This window comes from Hyperolius riggenbachi, chromosome 3 (assembly GCF_040937935.1).
Source record: "Hyperolius riggenbachi isolate aHypRig1 chromosome 3, aHypRig1.pri, whole genome shotgun sequence".
Lineage (NCBI taxonomy): Eukaryota > Metazoa > Chordata > Amphibia > Anura > Hyperoliidae > Hyperolius > Hyperolius riggenbachi.
The window spans coordinates 160,336,333-160,350,301 of record NC_090648.1 but is presented as its reverse complement, the minus strand read 5'-3'; the positions used below and the strand labels follow the sequence as shown (position 1 = coordinate 160,350,301).

The 13,969-nt window shown below is 42.6% G+C and overlaps 1 protein-coding gene across 8 annotated transcripts in view; it reads right to left on the bottom strand.

The window, feature by feature from the left end:
* Positions 1-13,969, bottom strand: part of AKAP13 (A-kinase anchoring protein 13) — a 384,453-nt gene that overhangs the window by 24,169 nt on the left and 346,315 nt on the right. For all 8 annotated transcript variants that reach the window (XR_011030254.1, XR_011030251.1, XR_011030255.1 and 5 more), the window contains 8 exons: positions 13,919-13,969; positions 8,869-9,119; positions 6,754-6,879; positions 6,544-6,661; positions 5,542-5,793; positions 1,710-1,786; positions 203-384; positions 28-110 (listed from right to left, as the gene is read on the bottom strand). The exon at positions 13,919-13,969 is cut by the window's right edge and continues 90 nt beyond it. Coding sequence is in view for 1 of the 8 variants with exons in the window: in XM_068275158.1 (XP_068131259.1) it covers positions 28-110; positions 203-384; positions 1,710-1,786; positions 5,542-5,793; positions 6,544-6,661; positions 6,754-6,879; positions 8,869-9,119; positions 13,919-13,969 (1,140 nt within the window). In the remaining 7 variants the exon portion in view is untranslated. The remainder of the gene's footprint in view (positions 1-27; positions 111-202; positions 385-1,709; positions 1,787-5,541; positions 5,794-6,543; positions 6,662-6,753; positions 6,880-8,868; positions 9,120-13,918) is intronic.

Genomic DNA, 13,969 nt, shown 5'->3' with positions numbered 1-13,969 from the left:
CCAGATGGAAAACAGATGGTTGTGTACCTCTTAGTTCAGTGGCTTTGGTATCCCAGTTCTTCTTTTCCTCCTCTGACTCAGATGGAACTCCCTCATCCTCATCCTTGTCCCTAAAAGAATGAATCAGGTGGAAGTGAGCGGGGAGGAGAAAAGCTGCATATAAAACTATGGATGAGACAGTCGGAGGAGGAATACTACATACATGGTGGTCATGGTATTCTGGATGGTGTCAATCCAGCTATCCCGTTCCTCCTTTGTATTAGTAAGAACTTCCACCAGCTCAGGGTCCTTCCCTACTGTGCTTATCAGGAACAGTCCTTTCTCATCATGGGCCACCTTTCTTACTATCAGCTTCTTCAGTGAAACCACCGTTGATTTTTGTTCCTTAAAAATAAATACATTTAGTTTCAATAAACAGAACATAATTGTATTTTTCACATCCTGCCCTTCACTATAGGAGTAGTTAAGCAGAGAAGAATATCCTTTTCAGCCCATTAATTCAGCACACAGCAACCCTGTGCAAGTACTGTACAACAACAGCACAAGTGATATGAAAGCGTAGGGCCCGTTCAGACTGCATGCGTTTCCAGTCGCGTTTTGGAAACGCGTGCAGGAGGCAAACACGCACGACATCAGACAGTGCATAGAGTGCACTGTCTGATATTCACACTGCATGCGGTCCGGGAACGCATGCTGCACGCAGATTTTGTAAAAACGCGCGGCTGTCCCATTCACTTTTCAGTGATGGGATCAGCCACGCAATGAACACAAACGCGGATGGCGTGCGTTCGTACACGTTGCGTTCCGCACGCATGGCCATCCGCATTTGTGATCTGAACGGGCCCTAAATCACCCAGGCATATTGCAAAGTCACTGTAGTAACAATGTTTCTTACTTTTAATAGGGACATCATTTAGAAAATTTTTACTGTAAAACGTTGAGTAACGTCTACTTCAAAGCAGCGACTTCTGGTTGTATCGTTAGCCTGTGACTACATTCGCTCCTGTACAACCCACTATCTCTTTTTATAAGAATTTAAATGGTGTTCCCTCCCCTTATTCTGCTGCAATGAAACTTCAGAGCATAGTCTGACAAGGAGCATGATGATTGCAACTAGAGGCACCATTGTCAGATATGACGTCAGTTTCTTCAAGTCAATGTGTTGAACACTTTGATCCCCTTCGGCCCTACCCTGTGCTGCATAATAAACATATTGACCCCTATTGGCACCATGCGGTGTTACGTAATTATGCATTACACAGTCACTTGTGCATTGCGGGGCACCGCTACAGTGCAGGAGCCGACCCTGCCCCTTCCTGAAGGACGAGCCCTACCAGATCTCCCCACAACAGCTTACCAGAGATCACCTACGTTCCCCCCGCACAGCCATGTAAAATTAAGAGCTGGGGGGAACATGGCTAATGGGGGAAAAGATTGGAAAGTGTTAAACTTAGCATATTTTAAAAGCTCTTTACTCATAAAAAAAGGTTTAAGCATCTCAAACCCCTCTAAATATTCTGCATCACATACCTTCCTCAGAAACCCTCTAACATTGATGCAGCAGCCATAACCGCAACAATCAACCCTCCCCACCTAGTGGCAGAGATGAAATTACATTCATAGTAACTTAAAAAAAAAAAAAGTTACTTTTCAAAGTAATAGCAGAAAAAAATGAAAGAGAGCTACATAATGAACTCCAAAGTCCTCACCAGTGTTGCAAAGATGTATTTCTGATCTTTTTCTTGGAGAAAGACTAAAACATCTGCTAGCAGGACAGCCAGCACCTCTGTAAGAAGATGAGAAGAATATTTTATTGTACACACTAAACGTGACTCTAGTCTGACTACAAGATTTTAAAATGTTCTGTTCATCAGCTCAGGTTAGCTGTGGTAATTTGTGATTGAGTAATTATACTGCAATGTTTCAGATTCTACTCCAGGGAAATGGCCCCATGTGTATTAGGCATCCCATAGGTTAGAAGTACGCCTGGGATTCAGTATTGCAGTTGGAAATTATGATTGCATACAGATTATGTGGTTCCAGTGCTAAAAAAATAACACAAAATTACAAGATCACTCTCTTTCTTAGCTTCCCGGTTATGCTGATGGAGACATTCCACAGCCAAGGCAGCCAGGTTACCAAGCCTTGTAAAGCTGGAGATGATGGATCAGGGAAAAATAAATTGCTCCTCCAGAAGGGTGGGGATTGGGAGAACTGGTTGTTCTTGGCAGTACATAGGCTTGTGGGTGAGAGTGACTCATAACTGACTTACATTGATGTTACTGTAGAAAATACAACAAGTAACACACAGTACACAGTACACACAGTAGAGATATTCTATCCGTGTACTTCACACTGGGCACTGTTGGTCGGAAGCCCATTGTAGCAGCTGGTTTATTGTGCTGCACACTTTAACCCCCTTGGCGTTCTGATTCTTTCCAGATTTTAGGGTCTAAAAGCGGTGCAATTTTTTTTCCACCCTTTCAGACCCTAAAACCTGGAAAAAAATCATGCTGCCAGGGAGATCTGCAGCAGCCCAGCAATCCCTCACCTCCCTGGCTCCAGCGCTGCAGTTAAGCCTCCATCCTCCGGGTGGCGCTGCAACTCTAAAGTGAAATTGCTGGCTGTCGTGTTGACGACAGCTGGTGATCTCACCAGCAGGAAGCAGAGCCCCGGAGGAGAGGAAGAAGAATGCCATACATCAAAGGTCAGCGCAGGTTTAGAAAGTCATATGTAGGAAATGGTAAATTCTTCACCACAATATATCAAATGCTCAGAGTTAGGTATCCGCCAAACATCAAAACTAGAAAAGGCTTACCAGCTCCCAACAACCCACATTATAAGGTTGTAAAATGGCTCCGGTCACAGATAACGTCCAGGGAACATCAGACGTCGTGAAGATCCAGTGGACATCCGTATGGAGGTAAAGTTTCAGGAATTTATATAGGAAAACAAAAACGGCAATATCTAAGCGTAACCCGTTTATTTAGATAAAATTTCTTTAAAAGGCAGTAGATATAAAAACAATAACTCACATACGGGGCCCATAAACTGGGAACCCCGGAAGATTAGCGCGCATGTAATGGTCAATCGTAGATCAATAGACAATGGTGCCGCCTTTTACCATCCCGACCGGTTTCGCAGTCTTGCGTCATCAGGGGAAAAAAGGCGAACAGGCGGCAGGCACCAAATTTATAGCTTTTAGTCTGGGAAAAGAGGGTAGGGTGAAAGAAAACTTCCTCAGAAGGACATCACTAATCAAAGTAGGAAAGAGTCACCCAAATGTGTAAATAAAGTGAAAAACAGAACAATATGTAAATAGCATATTAATAGCAAAGAATGGTGTAAAAAAATACAATGATATCAGTAGTAAAAACAAGATTACAAACAAAAACACCTAGACTTTTGAAGATCAATAGGCAGCTTGATTACTCTAGTCTGCACAGGGAGCAGAGCAAGGGGGGGAAAAAAAAAGGGAGGGAATATTGGAACATACACTTCCTCTCTACACACAATAAGGAAGTGTCTATTGGGACATACAGGCACCCCTGCATATCAGCAGAAGAGGCATATAGAACACACAAAAAAAGGATTCATTTCCACACAGTGGTAAAATAGTGCAATGGTCAAGGGCTCAGACTACGCCCTTGACCATTGCACTATTTTACCTCTGTGTGGAAATGAATCTTTTTGTGTCTTGTTTTCACTACTGATATATTTTTTACACCATTCTTTGCTATTAATATGCTATTTACATATTGTTCTGTTTTTCACTTTATTTACACATTTGGGTGACTCTTTCCTACTTTGATTAGTGATGCCCTACTGAGGAAGTTTTCTTTCACCCCACCCTCTTTTCCCAGACTAAAAGCTATAAATTTGGTGCCTGACGCCTGTTCGCCTTTTCTCCCCTGATGACGGAAGACTGCGAAACCGGTCGGGAAGGTAACAGGCGGCACCATTGTCTATTGATCTACGATTGACCATTACATGCGCGCTAATCTTCCGGGGTTCCCTGCTTATGGGCCCCGTATGTGAGTTTTTGTTTTTATATCTACTGCCTTTTAAAGAAATTTTATCTAAATAAACGGGTTACGCTTAGATATTGCCGTTTTTTTTTTCCTATATAAATTTCTGAAACTTTACCTCCATACGGATGGCCACTGGATCTTCACGACGTCTGATGTTCCCTGGACGTTATCTGTGACCAGAGCCATTTTACAACCTTATAATGTGGGTTGTTGGGAGCTGGTAAGCCTTTTCTAGTTTTGATGTTTGGCGGATACCTACCTCTGAGCATTTGATATATTGTGGTGAAGAATTTACCATTTCCTACATATAATGACTTTCTAAACCTGCGCTGACCTTTGATGTATGCCTGACTTCTGAACTTTTGGACATCGTTCTTCTCAGCGGCGGTTCCATTGTCCCTTGGCGCCGATACATTTGCTATTATATAAGAAGAATGCCAGCCGACGTCGGGATCCCCAGGAGGTACCGTATGTAGAAATGCTCCCGCTGCACGCATTGCTCTGCATTTAGCCTCCGGCGGCCACCCCGACCCTAGCTCGGGATAACCACCAAGGAGGTTAAACCTCTTGTCAGCTTGAGGGATTTAGAAGAAACGTGTCTAACCAAGGATAAACACCTACCCTGAACAACACTATGTGGTGTACCAGCTTATTTCACAGCATAATTACTTGGAAAGGCAAATGGAAGGCAAATTAAGGGATTGTCTGCTTGTTCAGTAATGAATACCAGCCTTGGGTATAGTAGTGTCAGGTCAATCCAAATAATTAAACGACCACGATCGCAAAAGTTGTGAAATATAAAATACATGTAAACACACACAACTAAGAGGTACAATTCTTCCAGATTAAAATGAGCCATAGATTACTTTTCTCCTATGTTGCTGTCACTTACAGTAGGTAGCAGAAATCTGGCAGACCTGACAGGTTTTAGACTAGTGCATCTCTTCATGTGGGATTCTCAGGGTTTTTTTATTTTCAAAAGCACTTTGTGAGTGTCAGTTGCTCTGTTCAACTGCCAAAATACTGTGCAACAAGCAGGGAGGCTGGCCAGCATCATTGCATAAACCTTTTTTCAGGGAGTGTCTTTATAAACACTAAAGGCTGAGAATCCCGCATGAAGATATCTACTAGTCCAAAACCTGTCAGATTTCTACTACCTACTGTAAGTGACAGCAACATAGGAGAAAATACATGTATGGCTTATTTTACTCTGGAAGTGGTGTACTTTCTACAATGTTCTGCAATAGTGGTCTGCTGACAGGACTGCTGACATACATGAAAGAAGTGACTCACATGAAACATTACTCGTTTATGGTATGGAAACCTTACAGGAAAAAAAAAACTACAATAATTATCCATCAAATGGTGGTCACAGATAATGACTGTGTGTGACCAGTAAGCTATGCATCTGTAGTGCTTCCTGTGACTGGAAAATATAGTGCCAGCACTTTAGAGAGAAAAGTCAAAATGATATTACGGAAAACCAACAAAGAGAATCACAATATCTAACCTTTAATCCTACTGGCTGGACTTGACCTCAAGAACACCGTGCCGTCACGAACCAGTTTCCTTCGTTTCAGGTCTTCCTTTGCAAACATCTGGCCGCTCTTCATGCGTTGTATGGATTTACTATCAGTCTTGCTGTAGATATCATGAAGCCGCTTTTTCTTCTCATAGTTATTGACTTTATTATTGACCTCAGTAATAACATCCTTTACCAAGCTGAGAGCTCTTTCAACCTCCTGGTATTCAACTTCATTATCTGTGAAAAGATCAATAATCTCATAGGATCTTAAATATAAACCCCTTTTACTTACCAAGGCAGAAGAAGAAAACTTGGAGCATTACTCAGCCACTTAGAGTGAGAGGTCAACTATAGGGTTTTGCCTATGGAAAGATAATGAATTTGCTTTTCCATCAACGGCAAAGAAAGTGTCAAGAACCGTTTTTACTTCTGTTTAACTGCGGTCACTGGTAATATTGTGGAGATATTACTCCAAGTCTGACTCAGGGCAGGGTTGGGAGTGGAACAGAGGGGGTCATTTGTTGTCAACCCCATCCTAGCTGGAGTGACATCAAGAAAGGAAGGAAAATACTCCTCAAAAAGAACACAGACGACAGTGAAACCCCTTTCCACACTATCCAAAACTAAAATGCAATTTGTCATAGAGGCGTGGTTCAGTGTGAAGATTCTTCGCAAATCCTGTCAACACCTTATTGATATGCTTTTATCATCAAATCCAGCCAGAAAGTAAGGTACAACACTAGCCTGCACACTCACATATCCCTGTTGATCCAGAGGAAGGTGAAAAACCCTTACAAGGCATGGTCCAATTAGCCCCAAAAGAGAAAAAAAAAACAACTTCCTGCCTCCAGATGATAATTAGATAAAATACCCGAGTCAACATCACAGGGAATTAAATTTCCTTACATTTAAATTTGGAGGCATCTACTGTATTGTGCACCTTGACAAAAGTGAGTATATCTTTATATCAGTATTAGGCATAATTACCTTTTGTACACTGCAATATTCGCTGCAATAGGACTGGATACTTTGTGATCCTTTGCGTAACTAGTAATATACATTCTGGGATCCCCAGGCGTCGGACTAGTGTGCTACTTCCCTTTTTCTGGAACAGAACATAAGATCACAAGAGACGTCAGCAGCAATGAACATTTCTGCACCACTACAATGTGAGCTTGCATTAAGAACACTCCATACCTTAATGAAGGCCTGAAACTTCTTCTCCTTAGAAAGCAAATCCTTGAAATAATTAACAGCTTCATTGTGATGACCACAGAATTTCCCATATGTTCTCTTCATGTGTTCAGCACTTTCACCCGAGAACTGTGAAGACAACAATAGTGCTCAGGGAAAAGGCACAATGTTTCCAATACTTACAAATTATAGCATCAGATATGAGATTGTGAGTTTTATGTCATGTTTTTTTCACAAGAGGTAGCTAGATATAAGACATAGGATGGGAAAATTCTCTTATGTGGATACTGAGGCCTTGAAATGGCCATTTATCACATTTTCAATGAAATACAAAGGACTAGTAAAACACAAGTGAAGCAAGTACATGAATCGGAAGTAATGCGTGGCACTGTAACTTCAGGAAGGTACAATGACGCAGGCATTCATTCACCTCCCCACTTTTGGGCAGCAACCAGGGGGCGCGGGAGCGTGCGGCGGTCGCCCGCCCACCGCTGAAGGCATGTATTCACAGCCCTGAGACTTCAAGTGACGTTCTCCCAGGCCATGATTATACTGCACCAAGTGCAGTGTGTAGTTAATAATGTACAATTTAATTTCTAAACCACTGACTAGCTGACAGAAGTAACTAGTTTAAAATTATAGAAACAATTTTCAGATTGAAACTGTAATAATTCTTTAAAGCATTAAACTAAAATTACTAAAATACACTTTACACTACATCTTATTTATAAAAAAGCGCTCCCGTGTCCATATTAGCAATTTTCAGCCTTCAGTAAGTGTGCTGCAACCTGGCTGGCCACCAGCAATACAGTCTCAAGCGCAAATCACTATAATCAATAGATGCTATAGGTGCTCCTGATGAGTCATGAGGCAGTGACGAAACTAGTAGGGTGGGGCTTGGACGAACCAGGAAAGAGAGGGGCGCATGGAGAGGATTGCGTGAAGGTGTTTGAGAGATGCCGACTGGAACAGCGTTGAGCATAGCCAGACAGGCAACGGGGCAGAGCCCGTGATAATACTCTATGCTCAATTAAACTGGAGGATAATGTGAGTGGTTTTAACAAATAAAGTGATTTATTTTATGAAAAAATATCACGCTATGGGAGCTTCTTGCTTTTGAGGTATTCTACAACTACATGAAAAGAAGCACAGAGGACTGGGACCTAGAGAATACGTAGGATCCCGGTGATAAGAGCGCATTTGACCAACCAAGCGGTGGTCACTCATCTCTGGTGAGTCTGTTCCCTAAATGGACGTCCATGACCGCCGGAGGGCGCCGCTCAGGCCCTGCTGGGCCGATTTTCATAATTTGTTTTTAAAAAAACACGCAGCAAGCACTTTGCCCGCTATGTGTTGGGGACGATCGCCGTCGCCACCACCCGCCGCGCAACACGCCCCCTAGCGCTAGGCTAGCTACATGATTTAAAAAAAAAATATTCAAAAAATAGTGCTGCGCATCCACCCTGGCGCAAACAATAGAACGCCAGGTGGTTTTAAAAAGGATGTTATCTATTGATTATAGTGAATTGCACTTGAAATTGTATATTTTACACTTCATACTATGCCGAATGCACAACGGTGCGTTCACAGCATATACACTGTGCCCCGTTGGAGTGTCCATCGATGTATTCACATTGTGTATCCGGCCCGCCATGGCGGTCCAGCGCTGCAGCCGCTAGGCTACACTGCAAGGGACAAGCACTGGTATACAATTGAAGCCTGGTTGCTACTGACAACTATTTCATACTCAGCCAGCCAGCCTCCTTTAAATATGGAACATTGAGTTTTGCTGAAATGAGCATACGGATTATATGCTGCCAATGACTTTGCTGCTTAATCACGGACGTGATGTGCAGCATAACTATACAAGTTAATGTAGCCCTGGTGCCATGGACTCCCCTTGTGTGTCTGGTGACCTTTTTAATGGTAGATTTATTTTGAATAATTTTTGACTATATTAAAATAAAGTATATATTTTTAACATTTCATATTTTGTTTTGATTAGAACTCCTTGTTTCCATAATATTTTATGCTTGACACAAAACAATTTTTCAACAAAATATTTGTCTCAATCCTGGCTTGTATATAATAAAAAAAACTACCAAATGTGGCTTTTACCTGGCTGACAAGGATATCTCCAATCCTCTGGATCACAAAGTTCTTCTCACTTCTGTCAACCATTGACTCTTTCTTCCTATCCAAGATCCTCTGGAAGAAATGAGTGTGGATGCCGAGCAGGTCATCTATGCAGGGAAAAATTCTCTCCAGGACTTGCTGCTCAAAATGCAGCTCAGATGCCATTCCTCGGTAGTAGACGTCACTCATGATCTTCAGTGTCCGGACGTGGTGCATTTCTGTCTGCATAAGTTCTGCAGCAAAATAACAACAAAGAAGAAAGCCAGGTAAAACCTTTTGTTAATTTGCTTATTTTTCACAATATTTATAAGTCAGTGTTTGCCCAAAGTAAAATCTTTCCTCTCCGATTTACATTCTGAAATTTATCACTGGTGGTGACATATTTAGTTCTGCCAGGTGATCTGTTCATTGCTGAAAGTTCTATGCACAGAGGGACATATTGCTTGCCTGGCAGTTGGAAAATATGTTATTCCCCACAATGTAAAGAGGTCCACAGATAGCAAACTGATCACGCCACACTGTGGGAGGGGTTTCACCACACTATCAGCCCCCCTCCCCCTGATGATGATCTATATGAGAAAAGGTATAGATTTCTTACGGGAAAGGGAGCATCAGCTACTGATTGGATTGGGATGAAGTTCAATCCTGGGTTAAAGTTCCTGTTTAAGGTTTGTATAGTACAGGGAAGAAACATTGCACAAGTCACACTGATGAAGGGAAGTGTGAAGGGAGAGGGATACAGAAGTGCCATGGCTCACCTGCTACTGTAAATGCCAGTTTACCAGCTGCTGTAGTGTAAGGGCTCGTTTCCACTGACGCCCTCTCAGAGACTCATGCCAAAAGTTGGTTTGATGTGCGTATGCAAACGAGTCCCTCCAGCCATGCCATGCACAGCGATGTGGCATGTGGCAGCGACGCACATGTGTAATGCAAAAAACTGCAACCTGTGTTTTTTCCCCACATGCAAATACGGAAGCAGACTATGGATTTTAAAGAGACTCTGTAACAAAAATGTCATCCTTTTTTTCTACCATCCTACAAGTTCCTAAACCTATTCTAATGTGCTCTGGCTTACTGCAGCACTTTCTACTATCACTGTCTCTGTAATAAATCAATGTATCTTTCCCCTGTCGGACTTGTCGCCCTGTGTCTGGAAGGCTGCCAACTCTTCCGTGCTGATCTGTTATGCACACCCCTCTACAGGCCTCTCTATGCACACTCCAGTGTGTGTGTCATTTACATAAGCCAGCAGCGTCTCTGCTCTCTTATCAGTGACAGAAGAGAGCTGGATAAAAATCCTCCTCTGTTAGGCTGTGAAAGGAGCTGGCTGGCACATACTGAGGAATTACAGACACGGGCAAAGCTGTCTACAGGAAGAAACGATCAGCCTGTCACTAGTATTCAGTGGATGAGAGCTGCAGGGGGACAGAAGGTAAATACACAAATGATCTCTTGAGATTCAAAAGGAAGGCTGTATACAGCCTGCTTGTGTATGGATGTATTTTCTATGTGTGGACATACTGTACATCAACCTACTTCCTGTTTTGGTGGCCATTTTGTTTGTTTATAACTACTTTTAATGCGGTGGGGAGCGGCAAAATTGTGACAGAGGGTAATAGGAGCTGTCCCCTAACGCACTGGTATGTTTACTTTTGTGCGATTTTAACAATACAGATTCTCTTTAATAGGATGCCATTACCCATTCGAATTTGTGTGCAAAAGATTGCTATGATTCGCTCCTAGTGGAAACAAGCCCTAAATCCCTGACTCAGAAAAAGCATTCAAGTCAGCTGTCCTGCACATGCTTTTTGCAGGCCTGAGACTGAAGACATTAGATCAGCATGATAGCCAGCTAAGGACAAGCAATAGAACTGTCAGCCTTTATAATCCTTTCAAGGGAAGGTCCAAGCAAAATAAAAAAAATGAGTTTCACTTACCTGGGGCTTCTACCCGCCCTATGCAGCCATCCTGTGCCCTCGTAGTCACTCACTGCTGCTCCAGCCCGCTCCACCCCGCTGGCAGCTTGCCGACCTCGCAGGTCGGCGGACCGCATTGCATACATTTTTATGCATTCCTGCTAGTGCAGGAACATTAACTCATACATTTTGAAGCATTACTGGTTCAATGCATACATTTTTATGCGTTGCACCACGAACGCGTAAAAATGTATGCGTTAATGTCCATGCACTAGCGGGAATGCATAAAAATGTATGCAATGCGGTCCGCCGACCTGCGAGGTCGGCAAGCTGCCACCGGGGGACTGGAGCAGCAGTGAGTGACTACGAGGGCACAGGATGGCTGCATGGGGCTGCTAGAAGCCCCAGGTAAGTGAAACTCAATTTTTTATTTTGCTCGGACCTTCCCTTTAAGTGTAAATACACCTGTTCACTAACTGTAGAAATGTTGTCCAATTCCTTTATTATATGCTAACCACTATATTTAGTTTCAACAGATCTCGCTGTCTGTGACCACAAAATATATATATATATATATATATATATACACAGAGGCGTCCGAGCCATTAGGCAGCTATAAATTTTCGCCTAAGGCGACAGGAAGAGGCAAGGGCGCTCTGAGTAGTGAGAGAAGAAATGCCTCTCAGCTGACTCAGGTGTCAGTTTACACAGCAGCAGCAGCAGCGGGGCTGACTGGACTTCAGCTCAATGATTCAAAGAACCACAGTAATGAATGAGTCAGTGAGAGAAGGCACTCATCCTAGTCAGGGATCCGAGGAGTACAGCATCATCAGCTCCTGAGTCCGACTCCTGAGAATTCAGTCCCTCTCTCTCTGCTACTGGTAACTGCATGGATGTAGAGACTGTGTAGCAGCCAGGCATTGACTTCCCCCCAGGCCGCCTTTCATTCAATGATTTAGGGTTGGTCCTGTGTCTGCTGTATTCAGGTTTGTTGATGTAAGGCAATGTAAAATACTAGGCTAGCTGATAAAAGTGCAATTAGAGGGCAGGCAAGCTGGTAAATATACACAGCATGATGTAGAACTCTGGAGGGTCAGTGGGAAAAAATCTGTCTGGTCTCTCCCCATTGTGATAATGACTGCATGTGCAGATAAGGTCTTAAACAGGTTGAAAAGTTTTGACAGTCCCTAGACTCCAGGAGGGCTGCTTGCTGACTTGTGTAAGAGATTGGCAGGGACAGCAGTCCTATTACCAGCAACTAGTCTCTGTGTAATGTGGGACTGCAATACAGATAAACTGCTCCATCTCAGGCTATTCTCAGTCTCACTCCACTCCTCCTATCTCTGTATGTGTATAGTGTATGTCTACTGTGTGCTGTTTATAGTTTGCTCTCTGTGTGTGTGTGTGTGTGTGTGTGTGTGTGTGTGTGTGTGTGTGTGTGTGTGTGTGTGTGTGTGTGTGTGTGTGTGTGTGTGTGTATATTGTGTGTGTGTGCGTGTGCGTGTGTGTGTGTAGTGTGTGTACTGTGCTGTGCGTGTCTAAAGTGTGTGTGTGTGTGTGTGTGTGTACTGTGTATAGTGTGTATGTTGTGTATGTTGTGTGCAGTGTGTGTACTGTGTGTGTGTGTGTGTGTACACTGTGTGTGTGTGTACACTGTGTGTGTGTGTGTGTGTATAGTGTGTGTGTGTGTGTGTGTGTGTGTGTGTGTGTGTGTGTGTGTGTGTGTGTGTGTGTGTGTGTGTGTGTGTGTGTGTGTGTGTGTGTGTGTGTGTGTATAGTGTGTGTGTGTGTGTACTGTGTGTGGTGTGTGTGAGTGCATGCCGCAATAAGTATATTTTATGGTGAAACGCTCTGCTGCATAACAACTATTTTCTGGTGAACCCATGCCGCAATAAGTACATTTTCTGGTGAAACGCTGCTGTATTATGATTTTCGGGGGTCTTGGGGGTGGGGTTCACCACAGGAGTGGTGTTCACCATGAGGGGTGCGGGGTATGGGACTGGGGGCAATCACGAGGGGGGGGTGCCACAGGATTTCTCGCCTGGAGTGACAAAATGGCTAGAGACGCCCCTGTATATATATGTATATATATATATATATATATATATATATATGTATATATATATATATATATATATATATATATATATATATATATATATATATATATATATATATATATATATATATATATATATAAAACCGTGAAAGAGATTACCTTTAAATAAAAGTGACATTTGAAATGTAGAATAAAGGAAAGTGTGTTTCTTGTGAAGTTACTTGACTGCTCCAATTTCTTGGAGGACAGATCAACTATTGATGTGTGAATTTACATTGATATATGTGGATGGGTGAGGTGCCATATACAAATATTTGTGATTAGACAAGAAAAGACATTTATATTGGGCTATTCTCCTGGCAGACTCAAAAGCCCCGGAGCGTGCTCAGTAGGCAGTAGCAGTGTTAGGGAGTCTGGCCCAAGGTCTCCTTACAGAATAGGTGCTGACTTACTAAACAGGAAAAGCCGAGAAACAAACCCAGGTCTTCTGCAACATGAGGTAAGCTTAATGATGAAGGAAATTCATTATATTGGGGTGAGGAAACTATTTGTATTTATATTGTTTAACAATATGCTATGAGCACTGAACCCTATTTATTGGTTATTAAAATTCAGTGTGATAACGGAAGCAAGCTAGTGTAGTGTGCAGATTATTTGTGCTGCTTTGCAGCTCACATCACTTCCATTCTTCATCACTCTTGAGACTGGAAAAATGGGATAATGCTAGTTTCCTTAAAAAGAACCCGAAGTGAGAAGTATATGGAGGCTGCCATTTTTATATCCTTTTAAACAATATCAGTTGCCTGGCATTCCTGCTGATCTTTCATGCATCAGTAGAATCTGAATCACACACCTGAAACAAGCATCTGATCTGCAAACTTGCTCAGGGTCTATTTGGCTAAAAGTATTTGAGGTAGAGGATAAGCAGGACAGCCAGACAATGTGCATTGTTTAAAAGGAAATAAATATTTCAGACTCCATTTCTCTCTCACCTCGTGTTCGCTTCAAATACACTACTTGTGCTGGTGGGTGTTACCATTCTTCCTCTAGAGCTTACCGTAGATGACATCCTGTCGTTTCACAACTTCTTTCTTCTGCTGCTTAAGAA